This window comes from Ictidomys tridecemlineatus, chromosome 3, assembly GCF_052094955.1.
Source record: "Ictidomys tridecemlineatus isolate mIctTri1 chromosome 3, mIctTri1.hap1, whole genome shotgun sequence".
Lineage (NCBI taxonomy): Eukaryota > Metazoa > Chordata > Mammalia > Rodentia > Sciuridae > Ictidomys > Ictidomys tridecemlineatus.
In genome coordinates this window covers 17619886-17644669 of record NC_135479.1, presented here as the reverse complement: position 1 = coordinate 17644669, position 24784 = coordinate 17619886, and the positions used below count along the sequence as shown (strand labels likewise).

The 24784-nt window shown below is 54.4% G+C and overlaps 1 protein-coding gene across 3 annotated transcripts in view; it reads right to left on the bottom strand.

Moving 5' to 3' along the window:
- Positions 1–9479: 9479 nt before the first annotated feature.
- The window catches only part of Arhgap27 (Rho GTPase activating protein 27), a 34574-nt gene continuing 19269 nt past the window's right edge, over positions 9480–24784 (bottom strand). For 2 of the 3 annotated variants that reach the window (XM_013359936.4, XM_040268670.2), the window contains exons 4-18: positions 17151–17546; positions 16836–17018; positions 16549–16629; positions 16390–16473; positions 16118–16185; positions 15700–15790; positions 15092–15196; positions 13290–13388; positions 12240–12351; positions 12008–12133; positions 11842–11940; positions 11590–11667; positions 11364–11498; positions 11133–11238; positions 9480–11044 (exon numbers count right to left, since the gene is read on the bottom strand). In XM_013359936.4, the coding sequence (XP_013215390.1) occupies positions 10867–11044; positions 11133–11238; positions 11364–11498; positions 11590–11667; positions 11842–11940; positions 12008–12133; positions 12240–12351; positions 13290–13388; positions 15092–15196; positions 15700–15790; positions 16118–16185; positions 16390–16473; positions 16549–16629; positions 16836–17018; positions 17151–17546 (1941 nt within the window). In that variant the 3' untranslated portion in view covers positions 9480–10866. Of the gene's footprint in view, positions 11045–11132; positions 11239–11363; positions 11499–11589; positions 11668–11841; positions 11941–12007; positions 12134–12239; positions 12352–13289; positions 13389–15091; positions 15197–15699; positions 15791–16117; positions 16186–16389; positions 16474–16548; positions 16630–16835; positions 17019–17150; positions 17547–21808; positions 21965–24784 lie in introns of those variants that run through there. The other variant, XM_040268671.2, reaches the window with a different exon arrangement.

Genomic DNA, 24784 nt, shown 5'->3' with positions numbered 1-24784 from the left:
ACTTATTATTTTTTAAAAAAGAGAGAGTGGGAGAGAGAGAATTTTAATATTTATTTTTTAGTATTTGGCGGACACAACATCTTTGTTTGCATGTGGTGCTGAGGATTGAACCCGGGCTGCATGCATGCCAGGTGAGCGCGCTACCGCTTGAGCCACATCCCCAGCCCTCTCTTCTCTTTTGCTCAGCATGTGTCTACTTCAATTCATTCACTCTCACTTTTGTGCTGTTTCTCCTCGTATGCATATGCCATAATGGATTTGTCCATTCTACTGCTGATGGACACACAGATTGCTTTCAGTTTGGGGCTCTTAAGAACAAAACTGTGGGTTGGGTTGGTGGCTCAGTGGCAGAGCGCTTGCCTAGCATGTGTGATGCACTGGGTTCTCAGCACCACATATAAATAAAATAATTAAATAAATAAAGGCCCATCAACAACTAAAAAAAAATATTTTGAAAAGAACAAAGCTATGAACATTCTTACAAATGCCACTGGCTAACTGATTGCGCTATAGTAGCCCCTGCTAAGAATCTCCCTGTGCATGACTTTTGGTGAACTCACTGCTGGAATGACATCTAGGGGCTGAATTCCTGGTTTGTAGGTGTGCTTAGCTTCAGGAGATAGGGCCCGTTTCCCAAAGTAGTATTAAAATGTATGTCCTCACTACCAGTGAATGCGACTTCTAGAAGCCCGGTATCTTTGCCAACATTTAACACTGAAAGTCTTTCACTGTAGCCCTGGTGGGTGTACAGTGATATCATACTGTGGTTTTAATTTGCATTTATCTGATGACTTATGAAACTGAACAGCTATGTTTATTGGCCATTTATAGAACCTCTGTTGTGAAGTATTGAGTCTATTGCCTATTTTTCTATTGTAGTTTTTTTAATTCAATTGATTTTTCTTTTTGATAAGTAAGAATCTTTTATGTATTCTGGATATTAGGTTAGTCCTTTGATGGATAAACGATTTACAATATCTCCTCTCAAATAAATTTTACTTTGTGGAACATTATTACTGTAACTAGAAACCCAATAGCACATGTCACAGATAGTGGATAATTGTAAAATAAACAGAATAAGAATTAAATGTGTGTGTGTGTGTGTGTGTGTATACTTTAAAATCAGGGGCACTTTCTCAATGAGCTATATCTCCAGTCTTTTTTATTTTTCATTTTGAGACAGGGTCTCACTAAGTTGCCAAGGCTGGCCTTGAACTTGCAATCCTCCTGCCTCAACCCTTCGAATCATTGGGATTAGATGTGTACCAGCAAGCCCAGCTAGGATCATATGTCTGCATGCTAGCCAGCTACCTTGCTAAACTGGCAACCGGGGCTAGAGCCCTGATCTAAGCTAAGACAGAGATGAGCAAGCAAAAAAGAGGTGGTAAGGAATACCTGGGAACATTCTCCTTGACGTAATCAGAGGCTGAACAGAGTTAGTAAAGAAACAACTTCTATCTTGTCATGTTTATCTCCATGCTTATTGTCATATCATTGGTACCTTTTGCACAATATATAGGAGATCCTTGACTCTTCCACAAATTATGTTATGAGCCTCCCACTTCATAAGTCTTTGGGACACACAGCTGTGTGGGACGTAGATGCAAAAAGGATTTTAAGGATCAGTTGATGTAATAAGATTTATAATTAGAATCACTGTTCCAGTGGCAATCAGGACAGAAGCAAATTGGAGGTGGGGAAACCAAGTTAGGCATAGCTCAGCAGGCCCAGGTAGTGAGGATGGAAGGTTTAAACTAGGCAGGATCTGGGGACTGGGGCAGAGTGGTGACTGAAAAACCAAGAGGTACTTGTGACTCGATGATGGATGCATGTGCTAAGGAGGGAAGGAGTGACTGGGATTTCTATATTGGCACATTGAGTGGAGAGAGATAGCAAAGACAGGAGAGGGAAATGAAGGGGAGGGAGAAGACAATGAAATCAACTTGGGTAATGTTGAATTTGGAGTGTTCACGGGACCTCAGACGGACCTCAGAGGGAGAGTCATTCATTCACTCCACAAATATTAACCAAGCAGGGCACCATGGTGCAGCAGGCAGGATTCCTCCCCTGATGGAGCTTAATGCTTGTGGGAAGGACAAAGACGAGCAAAGACAAGCACGGAGGAAGTGGGGGCTGTTCTCATGCTCAGGGCTCTGGGCTGAGGATGGCTTTGGAGACTGATGGCATAAGAGCAGCCCTTGAATCTGCGTGGATGGGTGAGCCGCCAGGGAGAGGGCCGAGTGAGCAGAGGGCGGCAGTACACCAGCGTCTAGGGACAGCAGGGGAGGAGGGTGTGCCAAGAAAGCCACCAAGAGTAATCAATCAGGGCAGAGAGGGGAGGAAGCAGGTCACAGGAAAAAGGGTCCAGAGATATGTATGACAGCTGACACCTTCACCCATGTATTCAATCAAACTTTAGCTCCTTTCCTTTAGCTCCTTTTGTGCCAGGTTCTGAGCAATCAGAGATGAACAAGAAGTCTCTGGGGGAGACAGGTGTAGGAGTCGCAAATCATTAAGCAAAGCTGCCTGAGCAAGATTCCACAATGAAGCCCACGCAGCATACAATGAGGACAATGGCTCCCATTCCCTGAAGCTGCTCTGTGCTGGGCACCGGGGAAGGCTTCGTGGAGCAGGGGCACGGAGGCCGAGAATGGACGGTGTGAGCTGGAAGCCTGCGTGGTGCGTGGCGCGTGCTGGACGTAGAGCGTGCGGTGAGGCGGGACACCGGCACCCACGTGCAGGTACCGCAAGCCAGAGGCCCGGGAGCTGGGCGTGGGGTGAAAGTCCTGCAGAGGGCAGGTGGATTCTGCAGGCGATGGGGTCAGTGCAGGTTTTGAGGACAGTGCTTGTTAATCAGCAACATGCCACCAAGGGGATATGAGGTGCTGAACACTGGGAATGCTATGGGCAAGGTTTCCCCTCCCAGCTCCACAGGGCGCCCTTCACAACTGTGGGGTCCACACCACCAAGAGCATGCTGGATGGGGCCCTGAGCAAAGGGAGCTCATCAGAGGAAGGTGTCCTACAGGTAGGACAGAGGAAGGACTGGGCAATGAACACCAACTCTGGGATCTTGGGAGAAGCAGGCGGGGAGTTGGGGACAGTGGCTAGGGGCAGGGAAGGGTGAGTGGGCAGGGAAGGGTGAGTAGGCAGGGGCGCCAAGGCCCAGCCCTGCAGCATGAGCTCAGAGTCACCCTCTGAGCAGAGAGCCCCAGGCTGACTGAGGGCCTCGTCTGTGCAAAACTTCATGAATATCTTGGCCCAAACCTCGGGCACCTCCTGGTTTGCCGGTCCAATAACCCTTTGGGCAAAAGTCATCGGACGCCCCCTGCTGGCATCTCGGCGCCAAGCGTCGCAGTCCCTCCTGAGGCAGACACCCATCTGCATGACCTGAAAACATCTAGGACCAGTTCCAGGCTGCAGAGGTGGTATGGAGCCCTGCTAGGGCAGAAGTCTGGCTTCGGATATTTACCTGGACACAGAGGCTTCCTAATTGATCTACTTCCCTCCATCCTTCACCCACAGCTGGGAGTGACTCTTTAAAAGCCTATCAGTAGAATGCTCCTTGGCATCACCAATATGAACTACTGATACCCACCTGACTTGAATGGCTCTTAAGGGCAATATGCTGGGTGCGGAAAACCCATCTAGAAAGGTCACACACTGTACAATTCCTTCTACGCAACACTCTCAAAATGAAAAATATAGAGATGGAGAAAGACTTAAGTCAGCAGGGGTTTGGGAAGAGAATGGGGGATGTGAGTGCATATGAGCAGCAGAGGGAATTTCTTCCCCTCCTCTTCCTCCTCCTCCTCCTCCTCCTCCTCCTGGGGATTGAATTCAGGGACACTTTACCACTGAGATACATTCCCAGTCCTTTTTAATTTTTATTTTGCTAAGTTGCCCAGGCTGACCTTGAACTTATTATCCTTCTGCCTCAGCCTCCTGAGTAGCTGGGATTGCAGGTGTGTGCCACCGCACCTGGCTCTGTTCTCTATATTGATTGTGCTGGTGGTTATGTAAATCTGTATCTGTGATAAAATGGCAAACAAATAAGAGTACATACCAAAAAATGGTGAGCTGAGATAAGCTTTAGAGTCCAGTTGGTTGTACAGTGCATATCGCTCTTGGGTTTTGATAGTGCCCTACAGCTATTTAAGATGTCACCTCGGGGGTGGAACCCAGTTCCTTGAGCACATGCTAGGTGAGCGCTCTACCGCTGAGCCACAATCCCAGCCACAGTTGGTAAGCTTTCAAATTTAAAAGTTTATAAAAAGAAAAAAAGCAGACCTGGCCATATTGTCCACCTGTCATCTCCACCTAGTGGTGCTCCGTGGCCAGAACAAGATGAAGTCCATTCTCCCAGAAGACCACCAAGACAGTCAGGGCCCCGCCTCTTCTTGAGAGGGAATTTGCCAACTACTTTAGCGCACCAAGCCCTCTTCTGAGGCTGGCAGCAAAAGAAGAGTATTCAGTCTTGGAGGTCCCAGCCCCAGCAGGGCTCCCATTGTTAATCCAGTGGGATTCCTCCTGTTCTAGCCTGATGGGGAAACAGGGCCACTCTTGGTGTTCTAGCCCCAAGAGGGACAAAGTTCCCTTCCCTGTCAGTGCTGGAATTTTGGGAAGAAGCTGTTCCAGAGCTCCCTGAACAAAGGGTCCGCCAGTCTAATGGACAGTCCTGCCCACCAGGCAACGCAGCTACCTCTGGGGTCTCGTCCATCACACTCCTGTGTCTGGCTCCTAGCGGGGCTTTGCAAATGTTCCTGCATCAGGTCGGGCCATGCCAGCTACACAAGTCTCATTTTCTAATCATAGGAAGTTTCTGAGGTAGGTGTGAATGTCCTAATTTTACAGATGATCATGAAGTGAACCATTCACCCCAGATTTCTCAAAAGGAAATGGCAGGCAGGGATTTGAACTCTGTCTGCCTTTCTTGTATTAATTATTCAACAAATATTTATTTATTTATAATTGTAGATGGATATAATACTTTTATTTTATTTATTTTTATGTGATGCTGAGGATTAAACCCAGTGCTTTACACATGCAAGGCAAGTGCTCTGTTGCTGAGCTATAACCCCAGCCCAACAGGTATTTACTGAATATCTGTTGTGTGCCAGGCAGAGTGCTTGGTGCTGGGCATAAGATGGTGAGCAACAACAGAATCCCCTCCCCTGGGGCTTGGTGTCATGGGCTCCTGGTATCATGGAGACAGCAATGAATAATCACGACATATGAATGTAAAATGACAAATCAAGAGAAGAAAGGAGCCAGGTGTGGTGGTGCACACCTGTGATCCTATTGGCTTGGGAAGCTGAGGCAGGAGGATCATGGGTTCAAGGCCAAGCTTAGCAAAAGCAAGGCACTAAGGAACTCAGTGAGACCCTAAGTAAAAATAAAATAAATGGGGCTAAATAAAATACAAATAAAATCTCAATAAAATACAAAATAGGGCTGGGGATGTGGCTCAGTGGTCAAATATCCCTGAGTTCAATCCCTTACCTCCCCACAAAAAGAAAAAGAGAGAGAGAGAGAGAAAAAGAGAGAGAGAGAGAGAGAGAGAGAGAGAGAGAGAGAGAGATAGATAAGAGGTAGTTGGGTCTCTGAAGGTGTATAACTGAGGAATTGACCTCACTGGACACTCAGGTGACCCTGGGGACTGGTCACCTGGCACAATGCCAAAGGGTGACTAAGCCAAGAGAACAGTGAACTGCAAAGAAAGTACAGCACATGCAACAGGAGCAGGAGGGAGCATAAAATATTTAGGAAACTGATGGGTTAGGGCTAGGGTTAGGGCTAGGGTTAGGGTTAGGGTTGGGGTTAGGGTTAGGGCTAGCCATCCTAGCTGCAGTGCAGAAACCAGGAGAACAAGTAAGACATGAGGTCCAGCAAGTATTTACTGTGTGTCGCTCTCGGCACCATGCAAATATCACCTCATGCCATCTCCGTGACTGCCCTGGAGAGTGGTACTGCTACTGCATTCCCATCACCTGGATGGAGGAACTGGGGTGCAGAGGAGTGAATCAGTTGCCCCCAATCCTTGAGCAGGTGCATGTGGAGCCCATGCGAAAGTTTGTGGTGGTATCCCAAGATGAGGGGAAAGGGTTTTAAGTGGAGTGGAAATCAGGTGTGTTTAAACAAGGCTGCATGTAGCGGGGACGCTGAGGTTGGGGGGGTGGAGAGACAGCTTGATCCAGGCAGGAGATGTCAGCCCCTTAGACCAGGGTGGGGCCCTGTGATGAAGAGGAGTGGACCAGAGGGGAGGAACTGACCAGGATTCACAGCTGGGGAGGGTGGAGGTCTCGTTCCCAGGTGTCAGCTGGTCCAGCTGGGGGTTAACAGAGGTACTTCCTGGGACAGGTGAAAGTGTAAGGAAGTCCCCAGTTTGGGAAAAATCATGAATCCAGTCTTGGACTGAGAAGTGTCCCAGAGCAGATGTCAGGGGGACTTAGGGGTTGAGAGCTTCAAGGAGCAGGCAGGCCTGGTGCAGGGGAGTAGTCACTGATGATACCATGGCTGTTGGCAGTGTCACTCGGGAAAGGAGGATGGCAGAGGAGGGCTGGCCTGGAGAATTCCACCTTTCATGGCTGAGCAGCAGAGAGATGCTTGGCCAGAGGTGGGAGGAAAATGAGGAGGCAGGGGATAGGGCCAAGAGGAAGAGGCTATTTCTAGGGGGGAGTGGCCCACAGAGGCTGGTGTACCCCAGGAGGACAGTGAGTTTGGAGACCCCAAAATGTCCAGCTGCTTTCAATGTGGAATCATTGTTGAGACTGGGGGACTTCTGTGGTCTGAAGTGTGTGGGGGTTGAGGAGTAAGCAAGGGCAGTGGACGAGGACAAGGAACGTGGACATCTTTTGAGAAGTTTGGCTGTGAAGAGGGGAAAGAATGGTGGAAGATGCAGAGAGATGTGGGGTGAGGGAGGGAGGGAGGGAGGGCCACGGTGCAGGAAGAGTCATTTGGGGGTCATGGAGGATGCTGTGGGCCCACAGTGAGTCCCTTCTCTCGGACTGAAGCATGAATTTCTCCAGTTGCTGGGAAGATTGGCTGCTGACAGTTCCCATCTGAGCCTCTCTCCAGGATGACCCCTGGGCTGAAAAGAGAACTGCTTTGCCCAAATCCACACCACTCAGTGAGACGGTTGGCATCCAATATGGTGGTTTGAAAGCCTGACCCTTTGCTTGAGGTCTGTGATGGGCCTGAGGCCCAGTGGACCTGTCTTCATCTGCACGGGTGCTGGCCCTGAGTGCATCCAGTCTGCCTCCTTCTTGTTTCCGTTTCCTGGGGGAGTTCGGCCCCAGATAGCTATTCAACATGTAAAAGAGAAACATGTCCAATGACAGTGGATGTTTCCTGGAAAAAAAAGGAAATCCACTGTACCCTGGAGAGATGAGTGCTCTGAGGTATGGGGGGAAAGGAGGAAAGGCAGGCTGTGGTGAGGAAGGGCTGAGCTTTCTGGTAGAACATGAAATGTACCCACCGCTTTGGGGAGGTAGAGGCCGCCATTGCCAAGAGAGAGGGAGGGAGGGAGGGAGGAGTCCCGGAGTCAGAGGAGCATGAAAACCTGAATGGTTGTTGCAGAAAGTAGAGAACAGAAACCCTCCCACACGGCTGCTGGGATGTGAAATGGTGCAGCTACTAGAGAAAAGTCTGAGAATCCTCCAAAGGTTGGAGTCACCTGGGACCCTGCAGTTCCAGGCCTAGCTAGGTCCCTCAGAGAGCTGAAACATGAGGCACTTGTTCACATTCCTCTGGGCAGATGAGGAGCTAAGGAAGGGAGGGGTGGAGGGATGGAGAGGACCCATGTTGCTGCAGATCAAGGAACATGTGCCTCAGGGAGGACACAGGCAGCTCACGTGTCCACTTGCACGGATGTGTCCACCAGAGCGAACAAGCCTGGGGGCTCCGTGGCCCTTTCTAGAATAGTTTAGGGGCAGAGGCCAGGCCAAGGAGGACTTAGGGCATCAGTGAGGTTGTGGAGGAACCATTTTTTTTGGAGGGGTACCAGAGATTGAACTCAGGGGCACTCAACCACTGAGCCACGTCCCCAGCCCTATTTTAATTTTATTTAGAGACAGGGTCTCACTGAATTCCTTAGCGCCTCACTTTTGCTGAGGCTGGCTTTGAACTCACAATCCTCCTGCCTCAGCCTCCCGAGTTGCTGGGATTACAGGCGTGCGCTACCACACCAGCCCTATCACTCCTTCTTATGACTCTCCCCAACCAGATAGAGCTGAGAGAGGGCAGGTTCTGTTTCTATGCATTACTGTGTGTTTGGACAAAGTCCAGTTCCTTCAAAATATACTCAGTGGCTCCTGCAAGGTTCACCATGCACCAGGCTCAGTCCTGGGACATGTGGCTGAGCCTTAAACTTTTGGTGATATGCACAGTAGGTCCTCAGACTATGCAAATGGAGCTCTGGGCCAGGCTCTGACACCAACCTGCCATGGCCTCAGCTGAGATACATGTCACCTCCTCAGGGTGCCTCTCCTCCTGATGACGATGGGAGGGTTCTCGGGGGTCTCTGCCTGCTGCTGCATCATTAGTCCCAGAGAACCTGCTGCAGTCAGAGCCTGGGGTGGGGTGAGGAGGTGACACTCCCTAAGATCTCTCTGATCAAGAATCCTCCAGCTCCTTGTCTTGGTGACCCAACGTCCTTGCCAACATCAGGAAGGTCCATGGAGCCCTGCAGGCCTTGTCCCTTGCCAGCCTTTCCAGTGTCACTCACACTCATACCCACTGGCTTTCTGGGCCCACTCACAGTGGTCTATCAGATTTTATTCTCTCCACAAACCTTCCTGCCTCTGAGCCTTTGCACATGCTGTTCTCTCAGACTAGTCCCACTTCCCTTAATTCCTGGCCTGGTTGATTCCTTCTTATTACTGCTTGCCTCAAAGTGGCTTCTGCAGAGGCATCTCCTACAGGAAACAGTCATACCCCACCCCTGCCCCCTGGGCTTCTTCCTAACCCTTTAAAAATATATTTGAACAAGTCCTCAGTTGCCAAACGCCTGCCCGTTTCTGCCTTAGACTTGGATGGTGGAGTCCCTGCGGGGAGATCTGTGCTCTAGAAGTCTGAACCCTCTCTGCTTAAGGCTCTTCTCACAGGATGAGGAATCTATGGGGCCCTCTGAGAGACGGAGCCTTCCTTTGGACCAGGCTCCCTCTATACAGAACCCCAGAATGCCCTGCCCCGGGGGCCCAGGCCCACTTCCTCCTGGGTCACCAGTGGAGTGACCAAGTGACAGATGATTGTAGGGGGTACCGGCCATCTGTGCTCATGGCCTGGAGCATCAAGCTTTCTGCAGGTGAACCTCTCCTTGCGGGAGGATGGCTCTGAGCGTGGGAAGATACGGGGCAGCAAGTGGAAGGCCAGGACCAACTCTTCCTGTGCCACCATGTTCGGGTATGGATCTTGTGAGAGTCACAGAAGGTTAAATTAGAACTGGCCTCCCAAGTCCGCATCAGAGCAGATTTGCCAAAGTAGGAGAATAGAACATATTTTATTTAACAGTTGTTAGCTTGATGGGTCACTTTTAAATATTTAGACATGGGGTACGAGGCCTCCATTTGAACTCCTAACCTGCCCCCACTGGCATGGGTCCACCTCACCCAGTGAACCCTAAGCTCCACCAGGACAGGAGTCAGCATCCTTGCCCCAGAGCACAGTGCCGGGCACACAAGAACAAATAATAAATATTGACTGAGAGAAACAAGCAGGGATGATCCAAATAAAATGCTTGGCGAAAGCTTAATAAATATTACTGATTATTGTTGGTCAAGTCAATGAGTGGATGGGTGGGGCTGGGGATCGAGATCCAGAAACCAAGGTGGTTTGTGCACGAAGAGGGAAGGGGTCTGCTGACTCCAAGGTTCACCTCTCCTTTCCTGAGGTTGTCCTCCATCCCTTGCAGGCCTTTCCCAGGTCTCCATGGCACGGTGGGCACCAGGCAGGCACACCTGACCTTTCCTTTTCCCCCGAGAAGAACAGCTGGAGCAGTTTCCCTCCGTGAGTTCAGGAAACTCCCCAGCCCAGGCACAGACAGGACAGACCCAGCTGAGTTTCTTTGCTTTGCCCATGGTCCCATGCTGCGGCGGGGCGTAGGTGGCTCAAAGGATCAACAGCCCTCTCTGGAGTGGTATGGGAGGAACCTCTGTTGGGGAGTCAGATCACCCACCTGACCCTGAACAAGTCACTCTGTCTCTGTAAGTCTCAGTTTCCTCATCTGTAAAATGGGACTGAGTGTGGAAAGGTGCACATCAAGTGCAGGTGCAGGGTCCACATCCAGTGGGCATGAAGAACTTGCACAGGACACAGTGGATCAGGGAGGGCATGGGTGCCCAATCCCAAACAGGAACCCTGACCTCACCTAGCTGACCACCCTGACCTCTGCAAGAGGCCCAAGAGCTCATCCTTGAGGCCTGGGGGAGACAGGTTCAGCTATGCGGCTGGAAGGAAGCTGTCAGTAGCTGCTTGATGGGCACAGGGCCTGGACAGGGGCGCCACCAGAGTCTCCGTGAAGGCTTTGACCAGGTGAAGGCCTGAAGAAGCCAGGAAGGCCCTCTCCAAATTCCTCCTCCCCGTGGGAGTCCCAGAAAACAAAACTCTCACCCCTACATTCTCCCACCTGCCCAGTAGGTGGCGCTGTAATAAAGAACAGAACCTAATTAACCCTAAACACGACCCGCCAGGGCGGGGGAGAAAAAAATGACATTTCACGAACTGCCCACCAGGGGTCACTATACCCTCAGAAACGAGGGGTATAGACGTCACAGTGCCTGCAGACCCAAAGAAGGCCAAGGACCTCGGAGAGCAATTCCAGTCTCCTAGGACCACAAGTCATTTGCCCCTAGTCCCAGGTCCGCCGCGGTCAGTGGGGCGGGAAGATATCTGAGCACTGCTGCAGGATGAGCTCCACCACCTGGTTCTGGAACACCATGGTCATGGTCATGCTGTTCTCCTCTGTCTCGGGCCGCAGCAGCGTAGGCCCGAACACTATGGCCACGCTCTGCACCGACATGCGGTTCTGCTCCCCGTGCTGGATCACCCTGAGGAGAGATGGGGTGGGGTCAGGGCCTAGACCTGGGCAGGCAATGGTGGCCCTGGCCAGGACCTGCCCCCGCTCACTTGGCTCACCTGCACAGGTGCTGGAAGAGTAGCCGCAGTGTGTCATGGTTGGGGGTTGGCAGTGAGCGCACCAGGTCACGCACACAGCGGCTGCGCTGTGCCTGGTCCTGCAGCTCTGCGCAAGGGAGGGTCAGAGGATGGGAGGGTTGGCTGGGCTGCGACGGCAATGGGCACAGCCAGCTAGGTCTCAGAGGTTGATCAGTTCCCCTGCCCTCCCCTTCCGCTGCCCCCAATTCTCACTGATGGCTGCGATGAACTGGCTGAAATGCGAGAAGGGGAATAGGGGCTCCGGCAGCTCCCGGAAGAAGAGCTTCAGAGCGCCAGTGATGACATGAACGTCCTCCCAGCGCCCATCGTCCAGGTCCAGACGCTCATCTAAGGCGCAGGAGGAGACAGAGGATGAAGGGGAGGCTAACACCCCTTTGCACCTTGAGACCCTGGGGCAAGAACTGGGGATAAGCCTCACCGTGGTCCACCCTATAGCGCAGCTTCTGGATGGTGGCCAGGTTTCCGCTGATGCGGTACAGCCCGTCGATGTCCAGCCCTGGGTGAGAGGGAGGCGCTGACCCCAGGTGGGGCTAGAGCCGCTGGTGTTTCCTACTCAGGGCCTTCCATCCTTTCCCCCCTACCCTGCTCCCACCCAGGGATCTCCATCCTTTGTCTTGGAAGGAGGCCATCAGGCATCCGAGGGTCTGACCCAGCCTGCAACGGTTCCTACCCCGGGCCTCGACGGTCCGGATACACTGCTGCACGAAGCGCGGCACCGAGCTCTTCTCGCGCTCACACAGCACCGCCAGCGCGCAGCCGAACACCTGATCTGGGGGAGAGGCTTGTCAGCGTCGCCCCGCAGGTGCCCCGCAGCCCACCCGGTCGTGCCGCCATACCTCTGATGTAGCCCTTCTCCCGCAGCGATTGTAGCGTGGGCCGCCGCTGTAGGAACCTGCGCAGCTTGTGCCGGACCTTGCTCAAGTCGCTCTCCTGGCCTCCAGGGCTCAGGACAGGTCCGGCCGCTGCAGGGAAACACAGAACCCCGTCAATCCGTGTTGTCAGGGTTGACCCAAGTGGCCCCAGCCAGGGTGACACTTCGTGGATACTCCCCAACAGGCCTCCACACACCTGCACTGGACCGAGTGTCATCCTCTCTCTCCCGCCAGCTTCCCAGGCGCTCACTGGACCCGAAATCTGCGCTGCCGGTCTCACTTTCCTCCTCAGCGGGCAGGTCTGCAGACTGGAATTACACAGCCTCAGAGAGGCAGGGCCTGGGGCCAGCTGAGGTTCTCTCCAGGATGGGAAAGCCAGCCCTCAGGTCTGCCCTGGAGACAGACCGCCAGAGTTCTCTCTTCCCTAATGAGGTTAACTTTCCTCACCTCCTCCAGGGAATCTCAGAATTGACACTTGACTTTACTTGACCGCAGAGAGCCCTTAAGGAGTTGGAGAATCATATTGTTCTCTCTCACCTTTTCTTATCCTGGCCACCCTTATACCCACCTCCCAGCTTCAGGCCCCTCTTCCCACGTTGTCCTCAGCACCTCTAGATACACTTCCCTAGAATGGCTCCTAGTCATGAACTTGCAATTTCAGCTGGGGCTGGAGCACTGTCAATAACTCCCTGCCTCTGATTCCTACTTTTATTAGTCCAGCCAAAACCTGCACAAAATGTTGGCTTGTAGGGAATGAAGAGTCAAAAAGCCTCAGGTCATTGCCAGGTGAAGGTTGTCAGACAGGCGGTCCCCATCTCTATGTATGTAATTGATACTTGGAACCTAAAAAATATGGTAGACTCTTGAATCAATCCTTTTAAGTCTTATCTTCTAATTTTAGTCTGTTGTTCTGGCCTGAGGCTAATTCTCAAAGCATCTACTTCTCCTTCTGCTTCCTTTGAAGTAGGAAAACTCCTCTGGATGTTCCGACCCTTCCTGCAGAGTCCTCCTGTGAGGACAACCCTAGGGCCCGGTTCATGGGCTCAGGGAAGGCCCTTTCTCCAGCAGCCCACCTGCCATCCTGGCTGTAAGCGGGGACTGCATTTGCAGAGAAGGGCACTCGCTCACTAGTGCCATGAAGCTCCCTGTGTGTGAGCAGAAGGTCCCACTCACAGAGGGCACAGCTGCCCTGCATAATGCCAACACCCACTCCCCACCAGCCCTGGAGACCCCAGGCTGTCCCTACCAGCTCCTGGATGCCCTGGGCAATGGCTTTTTGCCAGGTGCTGATGATGGCCTCTGAGTCATGCTGGATCAGGTACTCGGAGCCATCACGGCTCTGCAGCTGTATGGGGGGACACAAATTACTCCATCATCTCTGGTTCCCTGGGGTGGGGAGGTGGGGGTACGGAGAGGGAGATAAACTGTTCCTGGCCTCAGGGACTCAGAGCCTCATGGCCCAAAGGCCTCACTCACCCCAAGCCCAAGTCTTCCTTCTCATTGAAAGCTGTGAGTGACAGCACCTCTGTTACAGATGAGCAAATCGAGGCTCAGCGAGGTTTAGCAACTTCCTCATGGGCACACAGCTAATGAGTGGTGGAGTCCAGTTCTACAGGGCTCAGTTGTCTGGTGCACTTCCTCATACCCCAGCCTGTCTCCCCATGAGCCACAGGACATGGCAGGCCTCACCCAGAGCACTGGCCAGCAAAAAAGCAAGTGAAAGAAACTCCTGTGGGAGACCCTGGCAGCTGGACTCCAGTAACAGAGACAGTGTGGAGAGAGAGGAAGTGAAAGCAGACCACGGCTGAGCCTGGAGAACACGGCCTCCTCCTCATACGGAGGCCCTCAAAGTGTTGCCCCAGCTGTGTGGCCAGAAATTCCCACCCCTGTCCCACACTCCAGCTGGGGTAACACATCCATTCACAGCCCTCTTCATCAAGAAGCATAAATTAAAACACCAGAGGGCAACTTTCTGCCGCAGGACTGGCGGCTCGCAGCCTTTCTGACTCAGATGACAACTTGGAAGGATTGCTCACTGGCCTCCAGTTCTGAGGACCAGGCGCTGCAGGTTAATTAGAATGTCTGGCTGTGGCAGTGCACACCAACCCTGCCCTTTAGGGCCTGTGAGCAGCCGACACAGCAGAACCTGTCTCAGGTGGCAGGGAACAACTTCTCGGATCAGACAGGACTCTCTTGGCATATTATTTAATCTGCTTTTTAAAATGAAAAAAATGTTGGGGGGGCGCTGGGGATGTGGCTCAGTGGTGGAGTGCTGCCTAGCATGTTTGAGTCCCAGCAACCACCTTAGCACCTCTTCATTATCTGCCCCCAGTTCCTCTCCGTCTTGACGCCATCTCGAACGTGTTTTGCCTGGTCCTGGCTTTTCGGTGGATTTTGCCGCTTACCTCCTGGGTTTTGTTGTGATCTGCCTCACAACTTTCAGGGAGTGAGGTGGGAGCATGACTAATATCAAAATAAGACAACAGGGGAACAGCAAAGGCCCAGACACGGGAAGATCTCCCTGATCTCCTTGCTATTCCTGCAGGGGGAGCCTGACAAGCCTCCCCACTGCCCTGGGTTATTCACTGGGGACCCAGTCAGACCGGAAGCAAGGATCTGGCTGGTGAGAACAGGTTTCCTGGCCTAGCCTGTCAGTTTCCTGTCTGTCAACCTGGAGTAGTTAGGAGGGCTGTGGCCATCCTGGTTCTCACCACCCTCTGAGGCAACGACTACTGACTCAGTTGGAGAGGGAGCTACAGAATCACCATGCCAGGGCTGGGGGTGTGGCTCAGCGGTAGAGCTCTTGCCTGACAAGCATGAGGCTCTGGCTTCAGTCCCCAGCACCACCACCAAAAAATAAATAAATAACATGTGATGCCCCAAACATGGACAGATCTCTGAAGTGGGGGCAGCTTTGACCTTGAGCCCTGAGAATTCCAGCCCCAATTCTCCCCGTGTCTCCCTTCTTCCTTCCTGGAGCCTATCTGCAGTGAGGCTCCCAGGCTATCAGTAAGCCCTGTCTTTCTTCCTCCTCACCCCATCACTCACCTCCAGCACATTCTTCTTGCTGGATTTGTCTTTGGGGGCCCAGGAGAGCGTGGCCCCCTTCAGCTCCACCGTGTACTCAGGAGTGGAGAGCTTGTAAGGCTGCCTCTGTAGGAGAAAGGGTGGGAGCAAGGTTAGGGGGAGCCCTCAGCTCAGATAGGTGTGCTACAGCCTGGGCTCAGACCCCCATGTGCTCTTCCTTTAGGGACAGGCTCTGGTCACTAGTGTGGCCAAGCAACAGTTCTGAGGAAAGGGCCTGGGGGTTTCTGGGACCCATGATCCTGGTGTTTTGTGCCCTGGAGCCTGCAGCCTGGCTTGTGTACTCCCTGCCCACCCAGGGAAGAAAGGGGAAAGGAGAAAGGGGCACAGGAGCCCCTGTGAGCAGGTGTGGGAGGCTGCCCTCTGGCTGGAGCTGTCCACCCTTAAGGACTGCTCCCATCTCCAAGGTGGCTGGAACTGCTTATCCTGGGGTCAATCTGCAGCCAGGTTCCCTTCCCTGCCAACGCACACCTCATCTGACACCTGGGCACCACTCTCTCAGACCTGGCCTTTCCCAAACCAGATAGACAAAGAGCAGATGGGACAGCTCCTATCGGGGGCCCAGGTCTCACCAGGCCGCCAGCAGCTGAGGTCTTTGAGTCCTTGAAGAAGGTGAGGACGCCACCCTCCAGCACTGTCCAGGAGGCACTCCAGTGCTTCTTCCTGGGTGGGGTGGGGAAGCGGGGAGGGCAGGGCTTCAATTTGCTCCTGAGCTGAGGCCCCCTCCCACCTCCAAGAGGAGGACTTAGAGCTTAAGAACAGAGCCTGGGGCCCCTACTTGGGAGGGCTGGACTCCTGCCTCTAACAGCTGGAAACCAAAGGACCTTGGATCAGTCACTTTATCTCCCAGTGCCTGGGTTCCCCCCAGTACTGCACATGAAGTTGCTATGAGGACTAGGAAGAGCCTGGCATCGGGGAAGTGCTCAGGGAGCTTCACCATTAAAGCCCATCCTGCCCTGGTCTGGGTGCAGATGAGCTCTGGGCTCTCACCGGAGCCGCTTCCCCTTGTCCACTGTTTTGGTGCGATAGAGTACTCCTGCTTTGTCCAGAGTCTTGATCTAAGACAGAGAAGGGGAAAGAAAGGGTGAGCCATGACAGGAGGCTAGTCTCCTCCTCAGCTGGCAGCTCCCCCAGCTGGGCCCGGTGCTGGGCCTATGGAGAAGACAAGTATACCCACTCTGTCCCTGCCCCAGGACCTCCAGAAACCAGCCCTCATCTCTTTTTCGGTGGTCCTGCCAGGGCCTACATGTCCCTTCCCTTACTTTTTCCTCTGGAAGGCTGGGCTGGGCTGGGGTGTCACTGTCTTGGCTGGATTTGCAGATGCTTCGAGGGGCAGGGATGGGGACCTGGGGGAGAGAGACAGGCTGTCGTATATAATCCCCTCCACTCTCCCCAGTGCACTCCATTCACCAGTTGGTTACCTGGGGCAGCTCCCACCGAACAGAGGAGTCCTCTGGGTTGTAGAAGTATGGCTTCCCCTGCTGGTCCTCCAGCTTCATCCACTGAGGGGACAGGGATGGTCAGGGCCCTGAGCCCAGCTCAAGAGGGAGGGGGAAGAAATTCCCTCCAACAGAGTCCAAGACAGTCCCAGGGCCAGGTGCAAGCCACCCGGTGCCTGGGACTGTCTTGGGGTCTGCGTGGGAGCTCTTAGAAAAGCTGCTGGGAGCCATCCTATGGCTGTCTGGGTCCATCCCTCTGCAGCCCCTACCTGCTCTTGGGTGAAGTGGTTGGTGTAGATCATCTGCTTGTCCGGGCTGATGTGACAGGACCAGCCTGGGGGTGCGGCCAAAGGACAGGTGGGGCTGGGCTCACTGAAGGAACCCACGGGGGAATAGTCCTCTTCAGGGTAACTAGTCAGCAATTCGGGGTAGTCCGTCTCAGGGGTGGGGGGCTGTGGGAGCAGAAGACGGAGTCAGGGGTCTCAGTGCCAGTCCTGCCCCCGCCCCCCATAGCAGACCGGCCCCAGAAGGAGGCGGGGTCAGAGACCGGGAGGCGGCCCCGCCCACCGGGCCCCGCCCCTCACTCTCTGGTCCATTGGGCTGCCGGGGCTCAGGCCGGGCTGCATCTCCAGCTGGTCTTCGGGGTCGTCCTCCCAGGCGGTCTCGCCAGTCAGCGCGTTGTAGAAGAACACCCTGCGGCTCTCCTCGTCCCAGTACTGGCCCCACTCGCCCTCGAGGCTCTCGGGGCTGCCCACTGAAGCCGGAGAGGTGGCCGGGCTGGCGGGGCCCTCCGCAGCCTCGAAGGGCGACTCCCAAGTGGTCACGCCCGTGTCGGGGTTGTAGTAGTAGAGGCGTCCGGTGCCCGCGTCCGTGTGCGTCTCCCACACCGGGCTGGGGCCGGGGGCTGCGACAGCGCGCGGCGAGGTGGCGCGAGGTTGCCGCTCTACGTTCGCGTACACCGGCTCCTGGGGGTCGTCCGCCTGTGCCAAGAAGGAGGAAAGGTGACTTTCAGGGAAGCTCCAAGATCACATAGTGCTCACTTGGCCACTTGCCCCCAGGGCGACCTTCAGCAAGTTCCATTCTCTCTTGGATGGCAGAGAGATACTGAGGTCCTCAGCTTGGGGCAAGAGAGCCAGTGCTGCTACCTGCTAGTGGCCATGGGGAGGGAACTGGAGACAGGGGAGAACCAACAGAAGGAAGAGTGTGGGGCTGGGCAGCTGATGTGGCAAGAGCCAGGGTCCCTCTTGGCTGTGTTCTCTGGCCTGAGGTGGGGAGGTGACTTCCTTTTTCCCACTTGGTGTCCTCTATATCTCTAGGATACAACCCAAGAGCCCTTGGTGCTGTCCTCAGACTCCTGTGGATGGGCTGTGGCTGTGTCTGGGCCTCCAGGAGTGGGGGCCCAGTGTGGCAGGCCCTGCTATAAGCCCTTGGAGGCCAACAGGAGGGCCTGGCCCCATCTGGTCCCCAGGAACCAGCCAGAACCAGCCAAGACCCTGCCAGGACAGGAAAGCCGCTCTATCTTAGCACCATAGGGGCTCTTGAAGAGTCTGTGGGGCCTCAAAGTGCTGCAGATCTGTCCCTTCCCAGGGGCTGCAGCATCTGAAACAGGTGTGGCCCCTGCCTGCTGGTCCCCAGAGAGGGCCCCTGGGCCTGTAACTTGGGGGCAGCCTAGTCCTCCTAATGCTTCCTTCCAAGTGTTCTACCCTGCCCCCACAGTGTGATTCTGCATATTCTCTTCTTGGTGACAGCTCTGTCCCACTGGAGACCTAATCTTTCCCCTCTGAAATCTAGTCTATACCTTCTAGGGTGTGGAAATCCCTGATCCAAAGTGGCTTTCATGCCCCTCTCCATGGGTCCTCCTAACCCCTGCCTCAGTTTTTCTGGGTGTCAAATGTCTGCTCTGCCCATTCCAGAAATTGTAGTGCCAACATAGAATAAGGAAATGTTCTAGAAAGTGCTTTGTGAAGTAGTTTAGTGCCACAGATGGGTAGGACAATTTACACCAATTTTTAAATGAACAATAATGAAACAATGATACCCCAGTTCTCACAACTGTACTCCCAGAGGCCAGTGAGAAGTTGGGCAGGAACAGAGAAATGGCCCAGGACCTGTCCCTTCTGTGGTTTCCTTTCTTGGACTTGTTGCATTCCACAGCCCCCAAAGAGCCCACCACTCCCACTCCAGACCAGAAAGAGCTGGGATTGCCTGCTGCCCCGCCTCTGGATTTAGGCCTGGAACTTTCTAATGTGGTGTTTGGGGTGGCAAAGAGGGAGATGACAGTCAGATGGGCTAGAAAGGGGACAAACAAAGGTGAGTCCCAGTCTCCCTTCAAAGGAAGAGGGGGCAGGTTGGGTCTGTCACGAATACAAGCCTGGCCAGGCATGAGCACCCTTAAGGAACAGAAGCTTACCTGACTCACACCTCCTGGCTCCCTGCTGGCTGCAGGGCAAAGTCTGTGCAGGCACCAGAGGCTGCCTATCCCTGCCTGTGCTTAAGCCTTATTTCCTGCCATTCCTTGCCCCTGGCCTTGAACTTTGAGCTCTAGTAGCACCCAGTAGTTCCCCACCCTCCCGAGGTGTCCTGCGGGCAGTAGCTCATTCACAGCAGCCCAACCTCCACCCTTCTCACCCAGTGGACTCCTCCTCCTGCATCAGGACTCTGTTCAGGTGCCAAGTCCAAGATCTATTCTGAGATTCCTCTGGTGTGCCCACCGCACCCAGCCAGCACCCTCAGCACCTCCCAGAAGGGTATATAACTATATCATTAAACCTCAAGCAGTGAAAAAGCATGTGGGGATGAATACTGCTTTCTAAGGATACATAATGCTCCAGGGCAAAACAGTAGGCCTAATATAATTCCAATTTTGTATTTGGAAATCATCCAAAATGTTAACAATGGTCTTAGCTGAGCAGGGTGATCAGAGGGGTTGTATTTGTTTTCATTTTGTTTCGTGTTTTCAGTGGTGCTGGGACTGAACTCAGGGCCTCTCGCATGTCAGTGACTGTTCTTCCACTGAGCCACATCTCTGGTTTTCATTTTTTTTTTCTTTAAACATTGTGTAGCCTCAGAATTCTGTACAATAAAACTTCGTTAAAATCACAAAAGTGTCTCTGTTGACTGTGACACCTCTGAGAGGGCAAGCATGTCCTTCTTACAATGGGCTCTCTCTGGGCCATGGACAGGCACCTCAAAAACATTCATTTGTTCAACAAAGATCTGCCTGCTGTGTTCGGTGCCAGGTGCTATTCTAGGCACCAGGAATGTAGCAGTGAACAAATGGCCACAAAACCCCGTGCGTGGGGCAGGGCTGACCCTCCAATGCAAGTGTGTGCAAATGGTCGTGGGGGGTTGACAGTGAAATGTACAGTACCTCAGTGATGAGTCCCGCTAAACAAGAGAGCGAGACACTGTCAGAGAAGGCGCATTGCAGTTTTCTACAGGGTGGCTGTCCCGAGGCACATGGGCTAGGGAGACCTCAGACACCAGTCTACCAGTTCCTTGCCCCTCCCCTTCACCCCTCCAGGCTCCTTTGTGGCTGACATAGGACCCTCCACCCCACTTCTCTTTCCTTCTCCCTTCCCACAGGCCTCATGTGGCACCCTGTATTCCAACCACACCAGGCCTTCACCCACCTCCAACACGGAAGGCACCTTCCTACCTCCATGCTTTGCTCCGGGTGTTCTCTCAGCCTGGATTCCCTCCCCTCATTCCCTGAGCACCCAGATCCCGCCCCTCCACTGGCCTGAGTTCACAAGACTCTGGAGAGGTCTAACCTGCCTGCCTTTTTCTCCTTGCTCTGTCAGGGCCCACTGGCATTCCACCTTGGTGATCAATTAGCTGCCTACTGGTCTGCCTGCTCCCTCCACCCACCTCAAGGCGGGAGTTTCTCAGAGCAAGATGCAGGATAATGCCAGGGATTCCATTTGCCCCCAGCAGGTAGGCCAATGCCCCCAAACAACACAGCAGATCTGCCAGAAACACTTACTGCTTTAATACACCAGTCAATCCTATGCCAAACACACACACACACACACACACACACACACACACACACCCCACAATAGAAGACAACTTGGAGCAAGAGCTTCCTGAGAATGACAGTTTGAGCCATAAAACCCAGAAGGAGGATAGGATGGAGGCCACAGGAGAGGAAGGGGAGTGAACCAGGGCAACTCCTGCCCACCCTGCTGAGCCACTGCGGCAGTGGCCTTGCCTATCTCTGGGCCAGGCAAGGGCTGGAAGGATCCATGGAGAGGGGCATGGAAGCCACTTTGGATCAGGGATTTCCATACCCTAGCAGGTACAGACTAGATTTCAGAGGGGAAAGTATAGGTCTCCAGTGGGACAGAGCTGTCACCAAGAAGAGAATATGCAGAATCACACTGTGGGGGCAGGGTAGAACACTTGGAAGGAAGCATTGGGAGCACTAGGCTGCCCCCAAGTTGCAGGCCCAGGGGCCCTCTCTGGGGACAAGCAGGCAGGGGCCACACCTGTTTCAGATGCTGCAGCCCCTGGGAGGGGCTGTCTTCCACTGATACCATCTCTGTTTTTTTTTTTTTTTTTTTCTTTAAACATTTTGTAGCCTCAGAACTTCTGTACAATAAAACTTCGTTAAAATCACAAAAGTGCCTCTGTTGACTGTGACACCTCTGAGAGGGCAAGTATGCAGCACCTTGAGGCCCCACAGACTCTTCAAGAGCCCCAATGGTGCTAAGATAGAGCTGCTTTCCTGTCCTGGCAGGGTCTTAGCTGGTTCTGGCTGGTTCCTGGGGACCAGATGGGGCCAGGCCCTCCTGTTGGCCTCCAAGGGCTCCTATTGGCCTCCACTCCTGGAGGCCCAGACACAGCCACAGCCCATCCACAGGGGTCTGAGGACAGCACCAAGGACCAGAGCCAAGAAGGACCCTGGCTCTTGCCACATCAGCTGTCCAGCCCCACACTCTTCCTTCTGTTGGTTCTCCCCTGTCTCCCCTGTCTCTAGTTCCCTCCCCATGGCCACAAGCAGGTAGCAGCACTGGCTCTCTTGCCCCAAGCTGAGAACCTCAGAGAGAAGAAAAGAGGCGAGAAAGGAAGAGGCGAGAAAGGAAGAGTTTTTGAGTTCCTGAGACTCCTTGTCCTGAATCCCACTCATCCAGCTCCTAACAGCCGTGAGTAGTAGAGGCTCACAGCATGCCCCTCAACCCCAGAAGGCCCTCTGCTGCCTATAGAGGCTGAGATTGCCCCCCAAGGCCACCATCCCTACCTGTGCCCGTAGGGCTCGACTCTGCCTCCTGGTCAGTTTGGCAATCATATCCACCATCCTGTCCCCTCTGAGCCCTGGGAAGACTTTGGGGATGCAGCCAAGGGACACAACCTCAGGGCTGGCACAGGGCAACAGGGAAACAAGAAGTTGCCTTGAGATGGCGGTAGGCAGAGAGTGCAGCCCATTTCCTGTCAGGGTTGCGGAAGTGCTGCTGCCTGAGACAGAGGCTGCGGGAGGCAGAGGTGGGGGCCTGCAGGTTGTGGGTATTTTTACTACTGGCTGCTGCTCTGAGCTCTGAGTCCCAGGAGGAGTTCTAAATCCCAGGCCCAGACAACACACAGAGCCAGTCACATTTGAGTGGGGGTGAGGGGGATGCTGCACATTTGAGGACCAAGCAAAAGGGACAGCTGAGGGCTCTGGCCTGGGCTGGTCTGCAGTAGTAGCGCCTGGGCTGGAAACAGGGACAATAAATGGCTGTCAACTCCCCCAAGGCCCAGGGAGGATGTAAAGGGAAAGAGGAAGCCTGTGGAGGATGGGAAGGGCTCCTGAAGAGGAAGGGGCCCCGGGCAGATGTGGTATTAGGGCACTGGTGTCTGGACCCTGCACACCACGAGAGAACAGAAGCGGTTCTGGCCACACCACTACCTGATCACAGATTTGGTCCCCAAGAGGCACCTACCCCCTCTCGTCTTAGTGCCCATGTGCACCCACCCCCATCTGTGTGTCCACATTGTGGACAAGTGTGCCCAGTCCTTCCCCACCCCTACTCTAAGGACCCAGAGAAGTGTAGGGGGTGCCAGCTCCCCTCCTCACCAACCCCAGGCCCGCTCTCCTCCCGTTACTCCTCATGCAGGTGGGATCCAGACCCCAGCCATGTGTAGTAGGCTCAGCACACCTGGGTGAGAAGCTTCTGTGGCTGCTCCCTTGGGGACCATCTCGCTCCCCTCTCCTTTCAGAGCTACTTCCTCCCCAGCCCCAAGGCCAGGCCCTGACTACAATGGCCACCCAGCTCCCTCCCAGCTCCAGCTCTGGCCTCTCTCTCCCTGCACCCGCTGTGGGCTCAGACTCTGAGTGTGGGGCCCTTGGTGAGGGCACAGCAAGGCTGGGCCTCCACTGGCCTCTGCCCTCAAACAAAGGCTCAGGTGTCTTCCTGAACCCATGCCCGGGCTCCCCTGGGAAGCCCACGCGGGGGTTGGGGGAGTGCTCCCTGGCTGGAGGTGGAGGGCAGGAGGCTTCATGCTTGCCACACACCCATCTCATTGTCCCCACTTGAGACCAGGGACCAGACATACACACTTGTGCCCTGCTCTGAGTCACTTGGGAGGAATTGGATAGGAACAAGAGGGGAGGATGGGTGTGGGAACCCAGGCCCTCAGCCCTGCCCCACAGATAGCAGAGGGGACAGGGTCTCCTTCTGACAGGGACCGGGAGTGACGATGTGACGTCAGGGACCTGGGAGCTGGCAGCAGTACCCACCTGCCCCTGTTTCCCAGTGGTGGCCTGGTTCCATGCCTGGGAATGTCCCAGCAGGCTCAGGCCCCCCACATTCTAAGGCACAGCAGACCCACAAGCTCTGTTTGCTGCAGGGCACAGAGGTTGGCTCTCAGACCCAGCAAGAGGAGGTGATGACCACAGAGGCTCCCCAGCGGTTCCTCCTCCCTCAAGTACATCTTCACACCTCCAAGAGGCACACTGGGGGTGGGGGGCGGGGCAGAGGGGGCGCCAGAACAAACCAGCTGCGTGGCACCCACTCCTGCCCCCCTCAGTCCTCATCTTTCTCTCCCAGCCCCTCCCAGGAAGGGGCAGGAGCAGGTGCAATAGGGAAATCCTGTCCTCTGGGTAAGAGGCCGAAGATCCCCAAACCAGCCACTCCACCCAGGCACTGGCTCTGGGTCTGGTGAGGGACACGGCTTCCTTTGTGCACTCACAGAGCTGCTCTGTGCCACCCAGGCTGAGTGGAGGGACAGCAGGTGGAGCCCTCTCTTCCTCTCTCGGCCACAGCTTCTCCAGGGCCGGGACTGAGTCTCAATTGGCGTACACCAAGGCCTAGCCCAGAGCTATAGGAGCAGCAATATGAAGGGGCGGGGACAGGGGGTCCCACCACAAGGTCCTGGTCCTCCTGCCTCAGAATACTTGGAGGAGCGGTGCCTGCCTCAGCACCCTGAGGTTCCGATGGGACTGGTTTGGGTGGCGGGGTGACTGGCCAGGCAGCCTGAGGATGACCCCTCCACAGGGTGAGGACCTAGACAGGGACGTGCTATGACATTCTGAACATAATGGGTTTGGGGCTGAAGCCTCCGGATGACAAGGAAAACAGAAGGGTGCAGGAGTCCAGAGATGCGGATTCTCGGGGAGCCTTGGCCTCAGCTTTCCTCTGAGCAACCGCTGGACTGTCTGGGCCTGAGTTTCTTTAGCTGTAGAATGGGGCTGTCCTCCCTGCCACCCCCCTCCCTGGAGGCCACTGAGTTCCCACACGGGACAGACTGAGACACTTCTGCTTTTCTGAGTATAGGTTTCGACGGGGCGCCCTGGGCACTGGACTCTGCCCCAGCCACTGGGTGACCTCACGGGGCTGCCTGCTGGGCCTGCTCCTCTGGGTGTTCGGGATCTGGGGTGCAGCTCCTCCTAGCTCCTGCTGCTTGGGCTCTGAGTAAGGCACCAGCAGGGAGGGGAGGTGGCCTTTCAAGGAATCTCCTGGCCGGTGGTTAAGAGCCAAGCTAAGGAGGCAGGACAGTGTGACCAGGGGGGTTGTCACCTTCTGCCCACCCAAACTTAATTTGCACCTACACCCACTACTTCTGCCTCTGCCTCTCCTCAACAGAGGGAACAGGCCTCCTCTCCAGGCTAACCTTCCCACCTGGGCCCCCAGAGCCTCCGGTGCTTGGGAGAGGACTCACCACTAACCCCTATTCCCCTTTCCTGCTTACTTTCATTCCTTTGACGCTTCTACAAACTTGAGGTCTCTCCATCTTAAAA